General features: G+C 44.6%; 1 protein-coding gene across 2 annotated transcripts in view; it reads left to right on the top strand.

Moving 5' to 3' along the window:
• The window catches only part of CABCOCO1 (ciliary associated calcium binding coiled-coil 1), a 113,585-nt gene that overhangs the window by 47,578 nt on the left and 40,722 nt on the right, over positions 1-25,285 (top strand). Inside the window, exons 1-3 of one of the 2 annotated variants that reach the window (XM_087701946.1) lie at positions 18,906-19,008; positions 21,170-21,273; positions 22,516-22,685. In XM_087701946.1, the coding sequence (XP_087558072.1) occupies positions 18,931-19,008; positions 21,170-21,273; positions 22,516-22,685 (352 nt within the window). In that variant the 5' untranslated portion in view covers positions 18,906-18,930. Of the gene's footprint in view, positions 1-18,905; positions 19,009-21,169; positions 21,274-22,515; positions 22,686-25,285 lie in introns of those variants that run through there. The other variant, XM_087701947.1, reaches the window with a different exon arrangement.

Here is a 25,285-nt window from a genome sequence, read left to right as displayed (position 1 = left end):
GATTGTGTAGTAGGATGTGTATTTTTTTAAAAAAAGTTTTTAAAAACATGCAACTAATCCAGAGTCTTTTTGAGGGTTGTACAGACTTAATGAGAATTTAAACATTTGTAATTCCTCTCTGAAGCCGGACAAAAATGTATCTGTGAGCCTGTTTGTGGTCGATCATAGCCAAGCCTGAGATCCAAGAGCAAATTTATACCAGGAATAACTCTCTGTTCTGCTCTACACAACTGAAGAGGCGGCACAGAAAAACTGAATGAATCAAAAGGCTCCTTTTTCCTTCCCAGCACAAGTTTGAGAGTATTTTGAAAGCTACCGAAATGTTCTTCTCTGCAATCATATTTTCTTTCCTTGAGGATCTTCTCCAAGCTGGCTGGTCATTTAGGTCTTTATGGGCCAAGCTAACATGTGGGATGGTGCAGCATGAGAAGTTGGATGGTGACAAATTAACAGAATAGAACAGATTAACAGAGTTGGAAGGGACCTTATAGGTCATCTAGTCCAACTCCCCACTCAAGCAGGAGACCCTACACCATTTCTGACAGATGGCAGTCCAATCTTGTCTTGAAAGCCTCAAGTGATGAAGCTCCTACAACTTCCGAAGGCAACTTCTGTTCCATTGGTTGATTGCTCTCACTGTCAGAAAGTTCTTCCTTATTTCTAGGCTGAATCTCTCCTCGGTCAGTTTTCATCCATTATTCCTTCTCTGGCCTTCAGATGCTTTGGAGAATAGCTCCTCCTCTCTGTGGCAGCCCCTCAAATATCGGAAGACTGCTATCCTGTCTCCCCTGGTCCTTCTCTTCACTAGACTGGCCATGCCCAGTTCCTGCAACTGTTCATTATATGCTTTAGCTTCCAGTCCCCTCATCATCCTGGTTGCTTTTCTCTGCACTTTTTCTAGAGTTTCAACATATTTTTAATAGTGTGGTGACCAGAGGTGGTGTTCAGCCAGTTCGGACTGGTTCACTTGAACTAGTAGCGGAACTTGCAGGTGCACCCGCCCATCCACCCAGGCTCTATACTGTCCTGTTTAGTCTTGTTCTTGAGAGAGGGGAGTATGTGCGGAAGGCATGTGTGTGAGCAAAGCACATGTGTGGAAGGCAGGGATTGCACACAACGAACTGGTGGTAACAAAATGTGAAACCAACCACTAGTGGTGACCAAAACTGGATCCGGTACTCTAGGTGTGGTCTTACTAAGGCTTTATAGAGTGGCATTAGTACCTCACTTGATTTTGATTGTATCCCTCTGTTAATGCAGCTTAGGATTCCATCGGCCCCTTTGGCTGTCACCGCACACTGCTGGTTCATATTTAGCTGTTTGTTCACTAAGACTCCAAGATCCCTCTCACAGTAACTGCTATTAAGCGTGGTTTCTCCCAATCTATACCTATGTACTTTTGGTTTTTCTCGCCTAACTGTAAGACTTTACTTTTCTCTACATTCAATAGTATTTTGTTAGATAGGGCCCAGTGTTCAAGTCTGTTCAAGTTTGTCAAGATCCATCTGGATCTTGAGCCTATCTTCTAGAATGTTGGCTATTCCTGCCAGCTTAGTATCATCTGCAAATTTGGTAAGCTCCCCTTCTATTCCCTCATCTAAGTTGTTTATGAAGATATATTTTTTGTGTGTAAAATGTGTTTTTATTTTCCATTTTTCATTTTCATACAGTCACATATATACTGTGCATAACCGGGGCCATACAACATTAAACAATAAACACAGCAATTCCTCTTGTCAACAATACCCCCCAAAATAGAAACCCAATATACCTCTTCGACCCTTCATACACCTCTTTCTTTCGCCCCCCTCCAACTTTCCATCTTCCCTCCATCATTCCCCTCTACCCTACTTCCCCTCCCCCTCTACCACTCCTCTCTCCCAGTCCACTCCCTCCCTTGTTTATGAAGATATTGAAGAGTACTGGCACTAAGACGGAACCTTGTGGTACCCCACTGCTTCCTTCCTTCCATGTAGATATAGGCTCATTAAGGACTACTCATTGAGTATGGTTCGTCAGTTAGGAATCCATCTGGTGGTGATGCTATCTATCCCACTTTTTTCTAGCTTACCAAGAAGTATGTTGTGGTCTACTTTGTCAAGTGCCTTGCTTAAGTCTAAGTATATTATCTCCACAGTATTTTGCTGGTCTACTGATTTAGTCACTATGTTGAAGAATGAAATAAGATTGGTTTGGCATGATCTGTTTTTAACAAATCCATGCTGACTGCTAGTTATTACTCTACTCGTTTCTAGATGTTGGCAGATCTGTTTTTTTATTATCTTTTCCAGTGTCTTCCCAGTATCAATACAGGGTATTGATCTAAGGCTGACTGGTCTGTAGTTTCCTGGGTTTGATTCCCCCCTCTTTTTGGGGGGGAAGATGGGAACTTTTCCAATCCTCTGGTAGTTTCCCGGTGCTCCATGATTTTTAAAAGATGTGGTACAGTGGTTCTGAGATGACATCTGCCAGCTTTTTAAGAACTCTGGGATGTAATCCGTCAGGTCCAGGTGATCTGTATTTGTCAAGATCAGACATCTTGTGGACCTTGGGTGCGTCTGTGATTTCAAAAGGGTGATGTGGTGTGGCCAATCAGAAATTGAAAACAATCAAGGGAGGAACCTGAAGGGTACTGCAGGACAAGTCCATGGACACTTTGGCCTGCACAGGCACCACATGAGACCCCAGTATGCCCTATCAAGCTGGGGCCCATAGTGAATCAGGAAAGAAGAAATGAAATGTGTGTGCCAAACCTGCCAGAGATTTTAGACATCTCTTTTATCTGTTCGTTTGTTTTGCTTTTTAAAAATATCAATGGTCCAGATAACTTTAAGTGCATTTTTGAAAGGAGTGGGTTGCTAGCTGGTTTATAACTGGTTTGCTTGTGCTCGCGTGCACACTTGCACGCACGCAACTATTTTGTGCATGCACAGAAGCATCTGAGTGGGTGGATGGAGTCTCCTGCCACTGCCACTGCCAGTTCAGCCAAACCAGGCCAAACCGGGAGCAACCCACCTCTGGGACAGGGCCTGCGTTTCTGAAGTGAGGATTGAAAGAAGTGTGGGAGGGGGTCCCTTCACCATGCCTAGCCTGTGTCCCCTTCTCTTGGAACTTTGCAAGACCCCACCTTCTTCCTGTAGTTGCCTCAGAAGAAGAGAGATGGGGAACGGCTTACAAATCACCAGACCCACTCCTCTGGCTTCCCAAGCAAAGCTCTGCCCCACCGTTTTTTGACCAAACCTCTAAAGAGGAGCCACCTGGGGATTTGGCACTGTGCGGTTATGACTTCAATTTAGGTGGTGCCTTTCTCTAGGTTAGTTAAGCTTTATGAACAAGCCCTCCCCCCGTCCCTCCCAGATGGGGCTGGAATCCCTTTCCCACAATTTAATCAGTACGGTGGTGAAGACAAGCCAATTAGACCAGTCCAAACCTTCTTTTAGAAGAAAATAATGCATTCCGTTGTTATTACAAGGCAAAGCATCAATAATAAAAAAGCTTTGCTTTGCTCCGTGTGGAAATTCTAATGTGGACCATTAGAAAAACAGAGCACATTATACAGCCTGCAGCACCATGTAGATACATGCCATTATCTGTCTTCTTTACAATGAACCAGCCCGGGATATGGGGTGTGTGTGTGCATGTTCTGCCCATTTCCTTTAATGCCGAAAGATCTGCCTTTTCTTCCTTAAGTCAAAAAAAGAGACGTCAGTCAAAATCGTCAGTCGCAAGCCTGATGGTGAAATCAACAATGACCTGAGTCACCAAGATCCCCATTCTTCTCAGGGATGGCTTTGGTGGAGAGAGGCAGCCTTGGGGCTTGTGGTCAGAAGTCCAGAAGGGGCAGCCTGATCCAGAAAGCCCTCTCCTTCAAAAGAAAGGAAGGACAAGGAGGAGACTATGAAAGACACTCCCCATAGGATGCTGCTTAGAGCTTTATTTGTGTGCTTCACAGTGTAATATCACCTGCGGTTTAAAGTAGGCATGAGAAGAGGCCAAATCTTGACTCTCACATCCCTCCAAACTAAGATTCATGAAACAAGGATATGTTTGCACGCTGAGCCGCAGAGTTCTTCTCAGGTGGGGAGGGGGAGTAGAATGTCTAACTCCTTAGCATCAGAGCGTGTTAATATAAGGCAACTGGCAGTTGGAACAGAATTCTTTTCAGGTGGGGAGAGGGAGTAGAACTCCTTAGTATATAGAGCGTGTTAATTACTGTATAAGAAATACTAATGATCTGATGGTAATTTCAAAAAAAAAATCCTTTCTTAGTGAGCACCTAGAAGCCAAGAGGAATTTACGTACCAAATTTCAGGTTTGTAGGCTTTACGGTTCTGGCGATTTCGCGATGATGCATGAGTGGTATTTCACTTTTATATGTATAGATACCTTCCTCCTAAGATCTCTCAGTTACAGCCTGGGCAGCTGGGTAGAAAAGGTGACTTGCAGTGGTAGCCACCCACCCTTAAAAACTCTTCCATGAAGAGATCCATCAGAGAGCCCCTTGGGCCTTAGAAGGTGGTGAAACTGATCTCAAGATGCATTTTAAAGTCCGCAGTTAAGAGGCTGATTTGCCACCAGCTGCAGAGAATCTTTGCCATCACCTCCCATCCTTACAGGATCTGCTGATTCTATTCCGTTTCTCGTTCTTTGCCCTAATGGCCCATAGAGAGAAAAGTGAGTTCATGGGCCTGTCAAGCAGAGTGTGATGTCCCGTATCTGAATATCTTCTCAATTTTGCTTTGGTTAATTACCAACCAAAGTGCATTTTCTCTCTTGAACATGGAGTGGCCAGACTTTCCACCAGTGAGTCTCCTCCCCAGTGCTACAAGATACTAAGGATTCAACCAAACCAGTCAATTTAAGCATGAGTCCTGCAGGTTTTATTCACTCTGTGACACAAAATGGAAATACAGCATAAATTCATTATATATACCACGTTAACACTTCTTGTTGGAATGGAACCACACATAGGGAATACCGCCAGTGCTCTTTAGTCATCTCTAAATGTCACCCTGAAAGAATGGCTTTTATTTAGCATGGAATTTAAACAAAATAAATGCAGCAGACCCTGAAGGCACTACCGGTCTTTAGATGTACTGCATGTGACAGGCTGCTTGGCTACAGGAGACCCCTGAGAGCTCTCCCTGAAGCTCAGGGGCACTCAAATGGTGCAAAAAGGAACACAGAGACTGTCGTGGGGTGGGTGGGTGGAGGCTGCCTCTCCCTCCCAGGGACCTCTCCCATTTGGATGCCCTGTCCGTGTGCGTCACCAGTGCTTCCCTTCACAAACTTCCTCCAGGCCAGACAGAATGATCTGGGATGTTTATGTAAGACAAGAGAGGAAATCACTCCAACCCTAGTATGCAGATGGCAACTGTGGAAAAAGGGGGCATGATTCTGGGGGAGCAGCCACCCAACTCCCAGAATTCCATCAGGGAGTGAGCCCGATGCTGGGGAGGCTGAGACAACTGGTGCTCAGGATTTTAAGGATGGGCACCTGTTCAGTTAAAGTCAAGTTCCTTCATCCAACTCACCTCCTGAACACCTCTATCTTGTGGCAAGAATATAGGAGGAGTTGGTTGATGCTGCTTTCTAGCAATTCTCGTTCCACTTCAATGTCATCTGTTCCCTGGGATTTTCCTAGAGGTCTCCCATCCAAGTTCAAGCCAGGCCTAATCCTGCTTAGCTTCTGACACAGCCAAGGACAGCCAGGTGTTACCAGTACCATCTGCTGAGCAGAGACCCAAACCCCACCTGGACATACCACCTCATTTACATTAAACTGAGTCTACATTTATATAGAGAGAAAAATAATATTTCAAAATCAGAAGAAACCACTTCTGGTAAGCGTAGGGAATGAACTAAAGGTATCAGATTAGCTTTGCCTTGGACAGTAAACAGATTACTCTCCTGTAGAACAAATAATACATGACATGAATGATCCAGCCATCCTCTCCTTTCCCAATATCCATCAGATCCAAGAATAAAAATCTTGAGTTCTGACCTTTGTATTAAATTCCTTTTGTTTCCAGAGTGTAAATCTCAGTGATTTAGAACAAGAGGAATCAAGTTACAGCCCCCTGTCGGGGTGGAGAACCACATAAAGATACCCCTTGTATCCATCAATGTGTCTTCTTCATGGGTGAAGAGATTTAACACAGAGGTTATGGGAAGGAGAGTTGGGTCCTTCAGTTGAGGGCCACAATTCCTCAGGGACTTTCTGTCGGCACATCTAACTTGGACCTGGGAATGGCTATTGGCTTCTACCCTTGCCTCTGGGGCACCTGTCTAATACAGCATGGAGAAGCTACTCTTGCCTCTAGGGCACCTGGCATTTGAAGAACAAACAGCTGCTGTTGTCCAGTCACTCGCATCTGTTACCTGAGGTGGCTAACCCTGGGATACGATGGCTCAGTGGCTAAGACACTGAGCTTGTTGATCAGAAAGCTTGGCGGTTCGAATCCCTAGTGCTGCATAACGGAGTGAGCTCCCATTACTTCTCCCAGCTTCTGCCAACCTAGCAGTTCAAAGCATGTAAAAAATGCAAGTAGAAAAATAGGAACCACCTTTGGTGGGAAGGTAACAGCGTTCTGGGCACCTTCGGAGTTTAGCCATGTCGGCCACATGACCATGGAGATGTCTTCGGACAGTGCTGGCTCTTCAGCTTTGAAACGAAGATTAGCACCTCCCTCTAGAGTTGGGAACAACTAGCGTATGTGCGAGGGGAACCTTTACCTTTACCTTTTTCAACCCTGGAAAACAGGACCGGAAATCACACTCCAACAATCTTTCTCTGAACCTGAGTTTCCAGCTGACATAGAAAATGAAAAAAAAAAAAAATCAACCATTGCAACGTGTGTGTGTGTGTGTGTGTGTGTGTGTGTGTGTGTATATATATATATATGTGTGTGTGTGTGTGTGTGTGTATGTGTGTGTGTGTGTTTTTTTTTATTTGTGCTGATAAATAATAAAGGCAACAGTAAAAATGTTGGGTTTCTGTCGTGATGGACTCTTGTGACGAGCCGATTGACAGATGATGGAAGCAGTTGGCTTCCTCCCATAATTGGGGCTTACCAGGGGTTGTGACTCTAAATATATATATACACACACACACACACACACACACACACATCCTATATATCCTAATATATATCCTAATATATATCCTAATATATATCCTAATATATATCCTAATATATATCCTAATATATATCCTATATACATACATACATACATACATACATACATACATACATACATACATACATACATACATACATACACATTTATATGTCTTAGTTCTGTACCTGAAAATACAGACATGGAGACAGGCAATTTTTCATGCTTGCATCTTCTACTAGAACTTGAGTTGTGCACTAAAGATTTTTAACATCTCAGTTTTTTCTGCCCTGGATTATTTTCTGAAAACTCTCCATTTTGGCTTATGTTCCACTGTCTGTCCATCACGGAGAAACATGTTAAATCTGTTGGTGTGGTCTGCATACTAGCACAACAGTGAAAGAGCTTGTTTGAAGTGCCCATTATGTTCTTCAGAATAACCCTTCTTTTCTCCCCAAATAGACCTTTTTCAAAAGCAACATTTATTTGCCAGCAAGAGAAATCATGTGATTACAGTTCTTAATTACATCAGTCCGAGCGACAAGTTTTATTCTTCACTTCAGGATACAATCCCACAGCAAAGAAGCCATGAAATATAATGTAACTATTAAAGTTGACATTTTTAAAATTTCCTACAATTGCTATTGGGGTTTCTTTTTCCACTTGAGGGGAGCTGCTTGCTCAACTTCACAGCTGCGATTTGCACTTAAGACAACCACTTTGTTTAATGAGAAAAATATTTGTATTATCATAATACATTTATAGAAAAAATACCCTTCTGGAGTTATAGGATTATATTAAATATTCCAGTACATAATAAATGGAACATCAATTCCTTCCGCACACTCTATCTTACAATTTTATCAGTTTCAGCAATATCCAGAAGCATAATTACCATTTTACCAATGATGTCTGAATGCAATTTTTGGCAGGAGATAAAATATTGTACAACAATAATGTTAATCATTCCTTGGAAGCCGTATCTGAAATAATTAAAAAGCTACTTTGCCGCTTCCAAATTTAGCAACCCAATAAATCTGAATGCAAGGATCACCTTGCTTTACATTTAGGGAACCTGCTTTATTGGCGTCCTTGATTGATAGCATCCCAGGGCCTTTAATGGGTCTGGGGGATGTGCTCTCCTCTCTGACTCCAGCTGGGGTTGCATCTACAGAAGCGAGCAGGGCTTAGGCGAAGAATGATGGGTTCTTTCATAAGCTTCCCAGTCTGTGAATAATTGGAGGGGGGGAGTCTCACAGCAGACACAGGAAACCCACCAGGAAGGAGCCAGAGACTAAGGAACAGGGAAGACCAGTGTGAATATTTGGTTCAGGAATCAGTTTGAGGGCAATTGGCTCAAATGAACCTGAGTTTTTGACCTGAAGCAAAGATTGAGTTCAGTTTTTTGACTCAAGCCAGATGCCTTCAAATCAATTCAGTACAGATTAATTCTGATACCCCTCTTATGAACAAATTATAAATGTTTGCATCCAAACTGGACCAAATCACATTTGTCTAATTTAGCTCCTTCCAATTGAATCACTTTGGGCATCTGAACAAACCAGATTGATCTTCCGAATTCAAGTAATTATTCTGATTGAATTGAATGCGCAGTCCCAATGAACTGGATGATGTAACAAAGAAACATAGTCCAAAGAAAACAAATTTTCTTTGGACTATGCACACTTTAACAGAATCTTACTAGGAGACACCAAATAGATGGGTGCAATACTTTTTAAAGTACGCAATATTTATTTTTACAGGTTCTATATAATGTTTTGGAACAAATTTACAGCAGTGCAGCTGACCTAAATGCTGTGTGTCACCATATTCTCCTGTGTTGCTATTAATCTGGATGATAAAGTGCTGGTAGAAAAATTGAGGCGCATTATATATTCAGCTGGAAATTATATTGTACTGAAGTTGGTGTTGGATCCAGAATCCATTAAAAAAAAAACCTACAAGAAGCAGGTAATTGGCAAGAAAAATGAATCCTCAGCATTTGGTTGCTCTTCAAAAGCAAGTGCCTGCTTCCCCTTCAGAAGTTTAGATGGGCATAAATATGTCACTTTAATTCTTCAGAATTCATTGACTTTTGAATTGCGTTTATGATTCACAATGATGGATGCTTCTTATAGCAGTATTATTTTTAATCACAGCGGCTGCAAAGTTACACATAGTCAGGCATAAAAAGTCCATTCAAATCAATTGCAATTTGCAGTTTGTTAGCTTTATTGGGTTACTGTACAATGCTTAATGCAACACATTATTTCAGGACAGAGGTCTTTAAATAATAGTTTTAATATCTTGCCTCATTTGCAGGAAACACTCTTCGTAATTAAACCCTATTTTTCCTACTTTTGCAGAGTCTCCCATTTCCTTGTTTTAAATATCCTGCAATTGCAGCAGCAAGCATGAATTTTAAGTATCTTCTCAGGAATTGTTTTGAATTCACTCACATAATTGTGATGGGTGGGTTGGATTTCTTCTGTAATGACTTGGATTCAGTGGATTCCAAAAAACGCTGGAGGATTAATATTTGCAAACCATTTTGCAACATGCACAGATTGCCAACCATTATTATTCCTGTTTTATACACTGGAAAAGAAAGTTGAGAACCTCCTTCCTTCCTCCATCCTTTAAATTCAGGGAGGGAGGGAGGGAGGGAGGGAGTTCCTTTTCCAGGAAGGATACTTTAATTTAAAGTGTTCTTATCCCGTTTTTCTAAAAATATTTCTTTTTAACCCCAAATTTATTTATTATAGGCCTACCCATCTTAAGGGACTCCAGATGGCTCACAACAACAGACTAAGGCTTGCCCTAAAGTTCACACTAAGGATCTTTAAAAGAGATCTTTAAAATCTCCTCAGGTTAAGCAAGAGAGCAGAAGCCAATTAAAAACCCCCAAATAAGGTAGAAAAGAATGAAACTACTTGTGGAAGGGAAAAAAAAAACTTGGGTTCACTCTAAAGATTTTAGAAATCATGCAAGATGAATTGGGTAATTTTCCAGGGATTGTCCTGGATTTGCAATGTTGATGAAATCTCTATTCTTCTTCCCAAATTTGGCTTCTGCCCAGATCTGAGCTGGAGAGGTTGGGGAACAAACATTATCCCTCAGCCATCTTCCCTCCCAGTTCTCCTTCAAATTGCGAGAGTTTCCATGAAATTCTTCTGGGTGGCATGAAGTAGGGCCTGAGGACATCCCCCTCCTCCCTCTACCCTCCTCCCTCAAGTGGTTCACCAAGGCCTTGGCTTAGGACAGGGGTGTCCAAACTTGGGAACTTTAAGACTTGTGGACTTCAACTCTCAGAATTCTCCAGCCAGCATTCCCAGAATTCTGGGAGTTGAAGTCCACAAGTCTTAAAGTTCCCAAGTTTGGACACCCCTGGCTTAGGGGGTGCTTCCATTGCGGCCTTTCCCAACTGCAAAGGGGAAAAGGAGGACAAGCAAGAGAGGGCCACTGCAGCAATGGCGGCCAGCACAAAATGCCTCCAAGGAAGCTCTCTGAGAATCTCTCTGACAGAAAAACCAAAACCTGCCCAGGCTCTTTGTCTCTGCAATTCTGCCCTCCTCCCCAAGGAGGTGCATAAATATCTACTGTAGGTTTGCTTGGTAACATAAGAGAAAATTGGTGAATCCACATCACCCAATTCCCTGGCTAAAATGCCAAAGGCCAAGAAGGGTCTGCAAGGGGGAGGCAGAGCAGGGAGGGGAAGTTAACCTACTAAGCAAGAAGCTCCTGCTAATATTTTAATCATTTACAGTGCGGCGCTCGAATCATATTATTGATCTGCGAAAGTTGCCTCTTTTTCATGGTTGCTATTAAAAACCCATTAGCATGATGCCACATAGATCCAGTGAGAATCAACACATCTAGCTGTAAAACTAATGATATATTCCATTATATGAGATAGGCTACAAAATGCTGCTATTGAATTACACTCACAAAATAGAAAATGAGCTAGAAAAATATCCCTCTAGGAAATAACTCGTCATGACCGAGCAGTTTCCTGTTTATATTTCAGATCAATCATTTCACCCGGGGTCTGGTCTAGAAGGCTACATGGGAAAACCAAGAAATTTCTCATTTCTCAGCCGAGATGGCAGAATAACCTTTTTTAAAATGACTAACACTCCCAAGAAATTGGTAGGTTTGCATTATGCTGCCTAATGGCCTGGAAAGATTACAATAGCAGAGATGTTTTCCTCTAGATGAGTCCAGTTGTGCTGCTGTGGCTGGGGTATTAGCTTTGCTAGAATCCCAGATGATCAGTCAGCTCAGCATCAGTTTCAACTACGGGTTTCTCTCAGCTTCAAAGAGCTCCCTTAAAAACAGGAATGGATGCATTTGAGGGCTTGAATTGGGGTACTACAATGGCTGCTGTCAAGGCAGAGGTGGCAATGGAAAGCGTCTTTCTCAGTTTGATCTCCAGTTTTGGAGCCAGGTCAGGCATCTGATTAAGAACAGTTTTTCAAGAAAGTGCTTAATGTCAGCCAATTTCATCTTCATTTCAAGAAAATTCATGTAAATGGGTCCCTACAAAGTGCTGTGGCCTACCAGAGGCCAGCAGAGCTAGCAGCAGATTCGGCCAGTGAGGAGGTTGGGGAGGAACATGGGCCGGTCCTGGAGTCTGGGGAAGGCTCTGATGAGGGTTCTGTGTCAGAAGCAGAGATGGGGCCAGGGCTGTCTGACAGTTTCAGCTGCTTTCGGAGTCAGACATCAGTGAGGCAGAAGAACAGCTGAAGCCTGTTCCCAGTGTGCACATGCAGAGTTGCCAGATGAAGCGAACAGCTTTACTTGGCAGTAAAGCCACAGGTGGATGGTGAATGGCCCCTCCCAGAGGAAATAAAAGAGCAAAAGGGGAGTGGAGTTTGCAGGAGACAATTAGTTCATTCCTGCATCCTTGCCAAGTATTGCGGCATCTGAAAGATATCGGCCTGGCCACTCTCAAAGCCTGATAAAGGTTGGTAATTGTGACCTATCTTGAAAGACTGTGGGAGAGGAAAGACTTTGCTGGAGAGGAATTCATTGTAAACAAATATAAGAGGTTTATTGAGATGAGGACTTGGCTTCCTGATGCTGGGGAAGCTTAGGTCAGAACACAAAGCTCCAGAAAGATGGAACTGGTGACCAATGGAAACACACATCAGCCTTAATAAAAGATGAGCAACAAGAAAAACCATGTTGTCTCTTCTGTGGCTGGCATTCACAAGACTTGGTCAATCCATCTACCTATATTGGGTCTCCCATCCGATTCCTTCTGTGCAAACATTGTGCTGACACTATTTACAAATCTTTCTATGCAACCCTTCCTGAAAAAAACGTTAAGTATTTTTGTCACATACAAGCTTCTTTGGCAGCAAAATAATGCATTCAAAAATATCTGTGGAATATTTTAATTAGCCTGTCTTCTTGGCCTGGAGATGAATTGGATCTCATGGCAAGAATGTACTAAATCAGATCCCAGCCAGACAGGTGTCTGTTTCAAACGAGGAAGGAACGTGTGGTTGGTGCGAGCGATTTCAATCAACACCCGATCAAAATGATTGCTTCCATCTTCAAAATGAAGCCCATTTTTTTCCTTAAGACAAATCCGTTGTGCTCCTTTATGAACTATCTGCACCATTTACAATCCATCAAAAGATATTTTAATAACAGCATGACAGCACTTTCAATCAGACAAATGGGGCTGTTTTCCCAGTAATTGCATTTTTGCAACCCAGTTGTTTGCTTGCTTTTCACTTATTTTATTTTATTTCAATCGGTCTTGTCGATTCCTTGAACTGAGAATTGATTCCAAAATTGAAATTCCCAATGAATTTCTTCTAAACTCCGTATTTAGTGCCTTGGAAGCTTTTGTGCTTTCCAAAGCAGGATGTCTCCTGATCCTAAACACAGCACCAGCTGAAGCTTCTGAATGCTCTCCAATGTTTCATTCCCTGTTTTGCTTCCTCCCGCTGCTGGGGTCCCAGAAAGCTTCTGCAAATCTGGAGAGTTTTGGGTTGTACTGCAATCTGCCCCTGCCCAGGACACATCTGGCTGCAGGGAAGCTGCAAAGTCACAGAAATTGAGTTCTCCACATCACCTCAAATCACACATCTACCTCACTTACTTAGACCTCGTCTGCTCGCTTTCTCAAGAGATGTGTAAGGTAAAGATACGGGGACCTTGCTTGTTTTCTAGCAAATGGTACATTCCTGCCTTTTATTTTTAAATCTTCCTCTTAAAAGTCTTTGTAAGATGATCACGTGGGCTCTAATTTTTCAACTTTCAATTGCCAAACATTAGGTAAAGGTAAAGGTTCCTCCTTGCACATATGTGCTAGTTGTTCTCGACTCTAGGGGGCGGTGCTCATCTCTGTTTCAAAGCCAAAGACCCAGCACTGTCCGAAGACGTCTCCGTGGTCATGTGGCTGGCATGGATAAATGCCGAAGGCACACGGAACACTGTTACCTTCCCACCAAAGGTGGTCCCAAATTTTCTACTTGCATTTTTACATGCTTTCGAATTGCTGGGTTGGCAGAAGCTGAGACAGTAATGTTACGCAGCGCTAAAGATTTGAACCGCCGACCTTTCTGATCGACAAACTCACCGTTCTGGCCACTGAACCACCGCATTCCAAATATTAGGGGTACTCAAAAGCTGTGTCGGACAAAGTCACTCAGATTCGGACGGACCTGGACTCCACTTGGACAGTGCCAGCAGAGATGCCGAGGGAGGGCCTTGATCAAATTTTGTGGAGTGAGTTCCAGCTTGTCCCTCCTGAGGAAGTGGACAAGGCCATGGGAGCGATGAGTGCCGCCACCTGTTTGCTGGACCCATGTCCCTCCTGGTTGGTTTCGACCAGCAGGGAGGTGACACGAGGCTGGATCAAGAGGATCGTGAACACCTCTCTTCAGGAGGGATCTTTCCCGCAACCTTTGAAGGAAGTGGTGGTGAGACCCCTCCTTAAGAAGCCTTCTCTGGACCCAGCTGCCCTTAAAAACTATCGTCCAGTCTCCAACCTCCTCTTCTTAGGGAAGGTTGTTGAGAAGGTAGTGGCCTTCCAACTCCGACGGACCTTGGATGAAGCGGATTATCTAGATCCCTTTCAGTCTGGTTTCAGGCCTGGTTACTGCACTGAAACCGCTTTGGTCGTGCTGACCGATGATCTCTGGCGAGCCAGAGATAGAGGATATTCCTCTATCTGGTGCTCCTTGACCTCTCAGCGGCCTTCGATACCATCGACCATGGTATCCTTCTGCAGCGGCTGGAAGAGGTGGGAGTGGGAGGCACCGTTTTACGATGGTTCTCCTCTTACCTCTCTGGCAGGTCACAGTCGGTGTTGGTCGGAGGACAGAGGTCGACCCCTAGGCCCCTTAAATACGGGGTGCCGCAGGGCTCGGTCCTGTCCCCCCTCCTATTTAATATCTACATGAAGCCGCTGGGTGAAATCATTCGCTGGCACAGGATTAAATACCATCAGTATGCGGACGATACCCAGCTGTATCTTTCCGCCCCATGCCAACTCAGTGAAGCAGTAGAAGTGATGTGCCAGTGCCTGGAAGCTGTCAGGGTCTGGATGAGAATGAACAAGCTTGTCAACCCTGACAAGATCGAGTGGCTATGGATGTTGCCCCCCAGGGATAGTCCAGATACTCCATCTTTAAGCCTTGGGGGTGAAATCTTACACCCCTCAGAGAGGGCCTGCAACTTGGGTGTCCTCCTGGACCCGCAGTTGACACTAGAACACCATTTTTCAGCTGTGACCAGGGAAGCTTTTGCCCAGGTTCGCCTGGTGCACCAGTTGCGGCCCTACCTGGACCAGGAGGCACTCCAAATGGTCACTCACACCCTCGTCACCTCAAGACTTGACTACTGTAACACGCTCTACATGGGGCTGCCCCTGAAAAGTGTTTGGAGACTACAATTGGTCCAGAATGCAGCCGCACGAACGATACTGGGTGTACTGAGATACACCCTTGTTACACCCATCCTCCGTGAGCTGCACTGGCTCCCTATCGGTCTCCGAATGCGCTTCAAGGTGCTGGTTATCACCTTTAAAGCCCTACATGGCTTAGGACCTGGATATCTACGAGACCGTCTCCTGCCACATACCTCCCAGCGTCCGCTAAGATCTCACAGGATGGGCCTTCTCCGGGTGCCGTCGACTAGACAATGTCGTCTGGCGGCTCCTCGGGGGAAGGCCTTCTCTGTAGCTGCCCTGGCCCTATGGAACGATCTACCCCCAGAGATCCGGACCCTCCCCACTCTCTCGGCCTTCCGGAAGTCTACTAAGACCTGGCTATTCTGGCAGGCCTGGGGCTGTTGACCCTTGATTGAGTTCCAGCCCCACTAAGGTTGAGTGCATGTTGTGTCCTTTTAACTTGCTTTGTCTCTTTATTTTAATTTTTTTAGTATTTTTTTAAAACTGTTTTTATGGAAGCCGCCCAGAGTCTTTCGGGATTGGGCAGCATACAAATTCATTAAATCTTGAATCTATTCTCCAGGACCATCCAAGAAGATCATTATTCAGTGTGCAATGAGCCGGGTGGAAGGTACCTTTATCATTTCACTCCAGAGAAAGGCTCATAAACAGGAAACCCTGCTCAAGTGATTGCAGATACTCTGGTGTATTCCATGAAGAGGAAAGGCATTGACAAAAGCTTGAAGGCCATTGGAGGAGATTCTACAAATGTTAATACTGGCTGGGAAGGTGGTATCAGAGGTCAAGCCGGAGCATTCACTCTGCTAGAGCTGATTGACTGGTCTGAAGGTGTATATGAGCCACCTTTGACATGCAAACTGACTACAGAGGAACTGAAGAAGTTCATTGATGAACCAGTGCAAGGACCACAGTGGCCCTGTCAGTCCCAATCAAGCGAGAGATGTGTGAAAGAGGTCACAGAGGCAGCAAGCAGAGTTTAGACACGTCATATCAAAGGCCAAGAAGCAAGTCGGTAGCTGAAGTCAAAGAATGAATCAAAACAAGACTTGATGAAACTCGCTTAAACGTTTTTGTAACTCAGATAATTACTTTTCTGATGTTAGCTTATGATCGCACGGATCATTTTTGCTTCGCTAGATAAGATTCATGCAGAAGAAAACTTTGATTCTTGTAGCACAAGGTGTCATTTATTTGTAGAGTATGTGATCAGACCAGTGGTGGGATTCAAAATTTTTACTACCAGTTCTGTGGGCATGGCTTGATGAGCATTGCAGGGAAAGGATACTGTAAAATCTCCATCCCCTCTACCCCTGTTATTTTTGTTAGGCATAATTACTGATTGTACAGTTGTAGAGACTAATCTGATATTGCATTTAATAACTGCAGTTAGATTGTTGGTGGCGCAATACTGGAAGAAGGAAGATTTGCCTACTATTCAAGAATGGACATTGAAAGTAACAAACCTAGCTGAGATGGCCAAAATATCTGTATATCTTAAGGACCATTCAAACAAGAGATATAAACTGGAGTGGAAAAGATGGATTGACTATACTCAAAATAAATACGGGACTAAGAAATTCCAGATAGCTTATGATTAGAGATCAGGAATTATAAATTATCTAGAGTTAGTCCAGCAAGGAGGAGCTAGAGTTCAATGGAAATATGTTATTAACTATCTTTTTGGGTTTTTTTTTTTCTAATTGTACTTTAGATTCTCTTTGTTAAAGATTTATACCCTGTATTGGTTCTGGGAAGTCGGGGGGAGGGGGAAGGTTGGGAGGGGGTGGGGGTGGGTGGGAACTAAACATTTCTAAAAGTTTGTTTTTTTCAAAAATGTTCAATAAAAAAAAGATCTCCATTCCCTCAACTGGGACTCGGGAGGCAGAGAATAGATTGGAGTGGGGCCAGTCAGAGGCGGTATTTACCGGTTCTCCGAACTACTCAAAATGTCCGCTACTGGTTCTCCAAAACTGGTCAGACCCTGCTGAATACCACCTCTGGTTCAGATGGGGATTTGCCATACCAAGCTAAACATTGTGCAATTGCAAAAATAACAGCAGATTTCAATTCTTGGTGTAAAAACGTATTTTTAGAACCCCTCACTGAAAAAAATTGTAAAAATTAATTTTCAACCCATTAAATGACATGACCTACTCTGGCAGGGCCTGTTCCAACCCAAAGAGTCTTATGAAAAGGCATCAGTTTCCCTGGGTTGCAGCTTCCTCAGCCTTCTTCCTCTGGCCCTCCCATTCCACCTGTTTTTTGCGTTAAATCCAAAGCTCAACTTTTATAGTTGGAAGGTGGGATTTCCTCTTCAAGGTTCCTCTTCTGAAAGGTTCTCAAGATTCTCACACCCTCTGCCAGCTCCTCCACGGGCCCAATTTCAAATCCCTCCCCCTTTGGCTGCCTGGGCGCTGCAGGATCCTCTGGTGCCCCGAAGAACCAGTTGCAGCATTTTGCTCAATTGTTGGATGATGCAGCCAAATCCTTGCGAATGTCTACAAGTATATGGATTTCCTGCAACATTTTACAGGGGATGGCGGCATAGTGGCTGTTATTTTATCCTCTGCTAAATAGACATCTATTATTGTCAATTAAAGATGCTATTTTAAGCTAGGGACACCGTCTGCTGCGAGAGGGAAGAAAAATGGGGAGAATTAAATGGGATTACTGGGGAGTTTTCTAATATGCTCAGTATTCCTTTGGTAGTTCCTGAATATGGGCTGTTCTGCTGGGAGGCTTTCAGCAAGGCCGTTACTGGTTTATTTATACTTCTTTTACTTGATTTCTAGGCCCCCTCCGCATGGTTTGCCATCAGCAATATCGCCTATCAAAAGCCTCCTCCCTCAAAATCCTAGAGCCGTGATGGCGAACCTATGGCACGTGTGCCACAGATGGTATGCGGAGCCATTTGTTAAGGCACATGAGGTGTTGCCCTGTCAGCTCCAGTGTGCATGCATGCGCTGGCCAACTGACTGGCAACTACGCGGAGGAGAGCCTTTTCAGTAGTAGCTCCGACCCTTTGGAACGATCTCCCCGTGGAGATTCGCACCCTCACCACCGTCCAGACCTTCCGCACAGCCCTCAAGACCTGGCTATCCCGTCAGGCCTGGGGATAAAGATTCTAATCCCCCCTTCATTTTTGGCTGTTTTTCGCCCTCCGGGGGCGAAACCCAACTCGCAAATCATTATGGGTGAGGGCATGCCCACACACGACCCCCCTACGCTCCACCCGCTTTTGGCACGCGATGGGAGAAAGGTTAGCCATCACTGTCCTAGAGAATTACCCACCCGTCTATTAAACCTAATGCAGTATCAAAATTGTACAAAAAAGAAAACGGACAAAAGCTGGTGTCTTGCACATTCCAAGCCTCCCATCACCACCTGCCCTCCTTCTGCTGAAAGTTTCCCCTGAATGTTGAGCAGTGAGGGCAAATGTTGGCTCCACAGTCCCACCAGGTGCATAGACGGGAACAAGAGTTCTTCCTCTAGGGCTGGAATTGGGGAGAAGGTGGCCTTAAAGTCTGCCACAGCACCTGGAAGCCAACCGCAGTCCCAGGCAGCTCTGGGAGCAGTGGGGCCACTTGAGGGTATCAAGGAGAGAGAGAGGGGGGGGGGGGAGGGAGGGAGGGAGGGAGGGGGAGGGAGGGAGAGAGGGAGAGAGAGAGAGAGAGAGAGAGAGAGAGAGCGAGAGCGAGCCGGCCCGGCTTTTGCCCGCCGACTCAGGCGCCAGTCCCGGAGACTTCTCCGCCTGTCCCTCGCTTGGCCCAAGTCCGCCTGTCCCGGCTGCAGGGAGGCGGGGAGCCGGCGCGAGGGCGGCTCTCCCGCGGGGGCTGCGTGACCCGGCTGCCCGGCAACCGAGCAGCGGCGGCGGCGGCGACATGGCGACCAAGACAGCGGCGGCGGCGGCAGCGGCAGCGCTGGATCGAGAACGGGGGAGCGGCCAATCAGTGCTGCCGGTACGAGCACCGCTTCCTGGGCAGTGTCCGGGCCGGGGGACAGCGCCCCGGGTCTCGGGCGCTTGGAGGCAGCCGGGCAGAGCCGTCGCTCTCCTCGCCCCGGGCGGTCCCGGCCGGCCTCCCGCCAAAGCGCCGGGCTGGGATTGGGGGCGGCTGGCGGGGTCGCCGTTTGGTCCCCGAGGGGAGTTTGGGTTGCTCCCCGGGACTCGATGTTCTGTCCCCGGCCAAAGTCCTGCCGACAGAGGCGCTTCTCACGCAAATCTCTCCAAGGGCGAAGAGGAGGAGGAGGAAGGGCTGCATTTTCCACTTGGGGCTGAGGGCAGAAGAAAAGTCCTGGAAAGCAAAGAAATAGCTGCAGAAGGGATCCGGCTCTGGTTGGACTCCAGCAGCCTCGAAGAAAGCCTGGGTGGCAACCAGAGGCTCCTGCCAGGCTGGCATTGGGGCTGTGGCGTCGCCCCCTCCCACTTCATGTATTCTGTGGCATCTTAGAGGACATCCAGTCTTCTTCTGGCTACCCTGGGCTTTGACCCCACGGCCTTGGCCAATTGGGTGGTCCACAGATTTGGGTGAGAGAGGATGGATGGATGGATGGATGGATGGATGATAGATAGATGGATGATAGATGGATGGATGGATGGATGGATGGATGGATAGGGGTGGGTGGATGGATAGATGATTGGTAGATAATGGATGGATGGATGATAAATAGATAGATTATAGATAGATGATAGATAGATAGATAGATAGATAGATAGATAGATAGATAGATAGATAGATAGATAGATGATGGATACATAGAGGATAGAAAGAAAGGAAGAAAGAAAGACAGACAGACAGAAAGAAAGAAAGAAAGAAAGAAAGAAAGAAAGAAAGAAAGAAAGAGGATAGATAGAGGATAGATGGATGGATGGATGGATGGATGATAGATGATAGGCAGATAGATGATAGATAGATAGATAGATAGATAGATAGATAGATAGATAGATAGATAGATAGATAGATAGATGTCAGCATTCCAAATATCATGCAGAATTAAATCAGAGTCCAAGGCAGAGCTATCCTTAAAGTTCCAATTTAATAAGACAGACATGTTGGCACATCTGTGCAAATCCCAATTCTAAAACTTCCTGGGATTTCACCCAGTTGAAAGTTCATGACCTTATCCCCGCACCCATAAATCAAATGACCTTGGGCTTCTAGAAAAGAATGACAACAACACATTCCACAATTCTACTTCTTTCTATTCCCCCTCCCAATTACTACACTAATGAAACAAGATAATGAAATAATAGAGTGTGGCAGGCCAAAGGTCTTAAAAAGGAATATAATTGCAGGCCTGACAATAGGTGGATAGATAGATGATAGATAGATGATGGATGGATGGATGGAAGGATGGATGGATGGATGGATGGATGGATGAATGGATGATGGATGGATGTATAGATAGATGATGGATGGATGGATGGATGGATAGATAGATAGATAGATAGAGGATAGATAGAGGATAGATAGAGGATAGATGGATAGAGGATAGATGGATGGATAGATGATGGATGGATGGATAGATAGATGATAGATAGATGATAGATAGATAGATGATGGATGGATGGATGGATAGATAGATAGATAGATAGATAGATAGATAGATAGATAGATAGATAGATAGATGATAGATAGATAGATACCTGCTGCAAAACCACATGTTTTTGATTCTGATATGTTGAAAGGCATGGATAGAATTATCCTAAAAGTTACCAAAATAATACCAAAACTACAAGAACAGAACACTTGCCTTTTTGGGGCCCTTTTTGTGATTTTTCACGTATATCTTTCCATCCCCATTTGCTGATTGCAGGAGGTGCAACCGCAGTTGCCAAAGGTCTGGCCGAGGCCCACAGGGTGTGTTTGAAATGTGCTCAAGGGCCAGTGGTGACCTAGCAAAAATAAGAATTTCTGCTTTGCTGCATTGAATTGTCTTTTTTTTAAAAAATTCATTTGCAAATGCAAAGCCAATTATTCTTCTCTTATTGGTCTGTTCCTGCTCCTGTTGTAAATCAGTTAAATTGGTGTTGACAGTTGCCATTGTTTTTTCTTTATGCACTAATTTTTTTAAAAAAAATCCTTGCCATTGAATGTGCTGCAATTTATTGTTTTGCTGTAGGATGAAGACAAAATTAATAAAGATGAGGAAGCGATGGCTTGGAGATTTCTGTCGCTTGCTGAGGTCAGCATTATGTTGGAACAAGATGTCGCAGGAGTTGAAAAGTAAGTTTGGTGGGGCATCGACAGATCTTGCCCTTGCCATCATCTGTCCAGAGAGCAGCCAGCTGGTTTGCAGATGGAGTGTGTCTGTGTGTGAGGGGAACCCTGTGGCTTGGGCTCTTGTGTTCTTCCCTTTTAAAGAGAGAGGGAGTTTTGGGGGGGGGCGCAGGGTCATTCTTCACTCCTGATCCAGGGACAAAGTCATATTCCTCAGCAGGCCACAGATGGTGGCCCTCCCCATGCAGATTTAGTTTTAGACATTGACTCTGCCAAGCTATGGTATTACAATATTTCCAAAAATTTCAGGTTCCTGTTTGTACAAAAATCCATGTGGGGAAATCTGGTTCTCCAGAAGCAGTTTAAACTTACCGTAGTTTTGGAGTATAAGACGCACCTTTTTCCCCCCTAAAAGAGGGTGAAAATTTGGGTGCGTCTTATACACTGACTGTAGCCCTACCCACCTACCGGCCCCCACCCTTTGGCCTCTGCCTCCCAGCAATTTGCCTCCTTGCAGCAAATGGGAAAATGGGGCTTGCTGAGGCTGCAGTAGGCTATAGCAATCCCTGCAGCCTGAAACAGCTGGTGATCCGGAGGCCCATGGTAAAATTGAAAGTGAAACTTGCTGTTTGCTCCACAAGGCAAATTGCTGGGAGCAGATTTTTTTCTTTCTAATCAGGCTGTTTGCTGCAAGGAGGTAAGTCAGTAACTATAAATGCCTATAGAATGTTCAAATTATTAGACTTAATTTTTTTTGCTTTATTATTATTCTAGACAGCTTAATAAAATGAAGAAGCTTTTTAAAATAAATGCTTAATCTGAAGAGGCCCAGTGCCATTGTATCTTCTTTTAAATAGCAGAGAATAACTATACTTCCAGAAAGCCACATCCATTTTTACAGCATCTGTACAAGTATAGTCTGAAATGTAATACTACAAACAGTGTATATTGTCTGTACTGTTTGCTGTTTGTTGCAAGGAGGCAAATTGCTGGGAGGCAGATATTTTTCCCTTGTTTTCCTCCCCAAAAGCTAAGTGCGTCTTATAGTTCCGGGTGTCTTGTACTCCAAAAAATATGGTAAATGGTTCAGTTTCGGGCACTGGTTTTGGTCCAAGGTTGGAAGGACCCATCCAATTCCTGCTCATTCCTGGGTTTGCAAAATTTGCCCCCTTGAAAGTAAATTGGCACAGTTACACAGACCCAGGTGTGCTTTTGTGCTTTTCTGATGTTCTGATTTTTCACCTACAGGAGTTTGGAAGATTTTTTGAATCTGAAGCATCGGCTGACATCTCTGAAAGAAGCTGCACTACTGGATTATTATGTCTCTGGATTCTGGTGGGCCAAAGGATTAGAGTTTTCATCTCTGCAGATTGGGGGGTTCCTGAGTCTCCTCAATTTGCTGCTGGATAATCTGGAGAGTAAGTTCAGCCACATCTTACAAATGTACCCATCCTCCATTGGATTCCTGTATATAAGAATATTAGGGGCAGACTTATTTGTCTCCCCAAAATTGTGATTTTACCGTGAATTCACTGGCTGCTCTTATTGAAAGGACAATATCTTTATTTATTCCTGTTATTTGTATCAGTGATTCATTTTTTTTACTACCGGTTCTGTGGGCATGGCGTGGTTTGGTAGGTGTGACAGGAGAAAGATATTGTAAAATCCCCATTTCCTCCAGATCAGCTGGGACTTGGGAGGCAGAGAATAGATGGGGGTGGGACAGTCAGATATCGTATTTACCGGTTCGCCAAACTACTCAAAATGTCCACTACCGGTTCTCCAGAACTGGTCAGAACCTGCTGAATACCACCTCTGATTTGTATACTGTTTTCTATGCCAAAACATTTCAAAGCTGTTTATGGCAACAAACTCTAGCAATAGATTGAGGCTCTTGGGCACTGTGTGACTTTTCCCTGTAATGGGTGGGTGTGGTGGAAGTTCCCACCCCCTCCCCTTTTTGTATTTATAACAATGGGAGTGGTCTACACACTAAATAAATCATAGGCCCCGTCCTCAAAGTCCACCTCCTCGGTGAGGAAAAGAGTAGGAGAGAGAGAAGGAGTGGGAAGAGGAGAGAGGAGAAGGAGAGAGGAAGGGGAAGTAGAGAAGAGAGGGATGGCAGAGGGAAGAAAAGAGGTAGGGTGGAAGAGAGAGGGAGAGGAGGTAGTATCGTTGTGGAACGGTATAATGTGTATGGAAAGCAGAAGAGCAAATGAGAGTTATTGTGGGTAGACGGTGAGAAGAATTGATATAATATTGGATATAACATAACTGTTTGTTAAAATGTAACGGTATACTCGTGGATATTTATGTGAAAATAAAAATTAAAAAAACTTTGATTAAAAAAAGCCCACTTTCTCCAGTGCCCCCAACCCCCAAAATAAGGAGTTTAAACAGGAGCCTTTTGAGTCCTCAAAAGTTGCTTGCATCTACGCCAAATAATGGCTTAGCATAGTGGTGAAATTCAAATTTTTTTTACTACTGGTTCTGTGGCCGTTGCTTGGTCGAGCCGAGGTGGCGTAGTGGTTAAATGCAGCACTGCAGGCTACTTCAGCTGACTGCAGTTCTGCAGTTCGGCTGTTCAAATCTCACTGGCTCAGGGTTGACTCAGCCTTCCATCCTTCCGAGGTGGGTAAAATGAGGACTCGGATTGTTGTTGGGGGCAATATGCTGACTCTGTAAACTCCTTAGAGAGGGCTGAAAGCCCTATGAAGCAGTATATAAGTCTAACTGCTATTGCTATTGCTATTGGTGGACATGGTGTGGCTTGTGTGGGCGTGGCAAGGAAAGGATACTGCAAAATCCCCATTTCCACCCCACTCGGGGGCCAGCCAGAGGTGGCATTTGCCCGTTCTCCGAACTACTCAAAATTTCTGCTACAGGTTCTCCAGAACCTGTCAGAACCTGCTGGATTTCACCCCTGACTTAACTTCTCAACCTGGCCACAAATTATGGTTTGATTAGATCTGGCATTCCAGCACACTGACCCAATTAACATGGATTTGCAAACCACAGTTGGTGCTGGCCTTAAGTTGCTCTTGTATCTTGAATTACCTTGCCACAAAAATGCCAGAAGAAGAGAGACGGATCCAACCAGGTTTCTGCTGAGATATTTCACAGCTTCAAACAGACACAGGTTCTTATCTACGGTGAGTTCAGCCCATGGAGCCATGCAGCTGCTGAAGCCACGGAGGGCCCTCCTGGGACCCCTCTCTCCTGCCCAGGAGAGCAATACCTACCCATCCGCAAGCGCTCTGTTTGCACTCATGCTTGGCAAATGCCAGGTGTGTTGATTTCTCTCCTGGGATTCGAGCAAAAACAAAGTCAGAATTGCATGAAAGGTAAGCAAATTATGTCATTGTTAAACTGTTTGAGATAATGAAATATTTTCTTTCTTTTCTGTGGAGAGTTCAGTCCGTTAACATTCCATGTCAAAATCTTAGTTGTCATTTTTGGTTGCCTGAAGCTTTTTTAGAGCCTCCCGCAAGGCCTGTCTCACCTTTGGTTTGGCTCCTCCCACAGCTTCTGAGCTTGTTGCAGTAGCTCCTTGATCAATGGCCAACGATTGTTGAGATTGTTGCATAGTAGCTTGTTTATCCGTTTGTCTGGTGGTCTTACGGTTGGATCTTTTTTCCTTGACTCCTTGCCCTTCCGGAAGAGGGAGATGATACATTTTATCTGATGGTTGTGTGGTTTGCTGTTTATCTTGTTCGTCTCGTGGTTTTTCACCATATCCCGAAGGTTCAGGGTATCCCATCTTCAGAATCCTATGATAGAAATCACGAGCTTTCCATACAGAGCTGAGACGATATCTTTGTTTGTCCATTGTAACTGTAATACCGAATGGGGCATCCCATCTGTACTGTATCTGACGCTTTCTGAGCTCTTCCACCAGAAAAGCATAATCTCTTCTGGCTCTTAGCATCTGAGGTGGTATTTCTTTCAAAACAATCAGGTCCTGTCCACCAATTTTAAGCTTAGTATTGTAAGACTCTTGTAGTATTATATTTCTAGA

The sequence above is a fragment of the Thamnophis sirtalis genome, unplaced genomic scaffold (assembly GCF_051295495.1).
Source record: "Thamnophis sirtalis isolate CommonGarterSnake01/CBP01778 unplaced genomic scaffold, rThaSir2_p1.2 scaffold_15, whole genome shotgun sequence".
NCBI lineage: Eukaryota > Metazoa > Chordata > Lepidosauria > Squamata > Natricidae > Thamnophis > Thamnophis sirtalis.
Note: the sequence above shows the minus strand (reverse complement) of the source record. Positions and strands in the feature narration are given on the sequence as shown.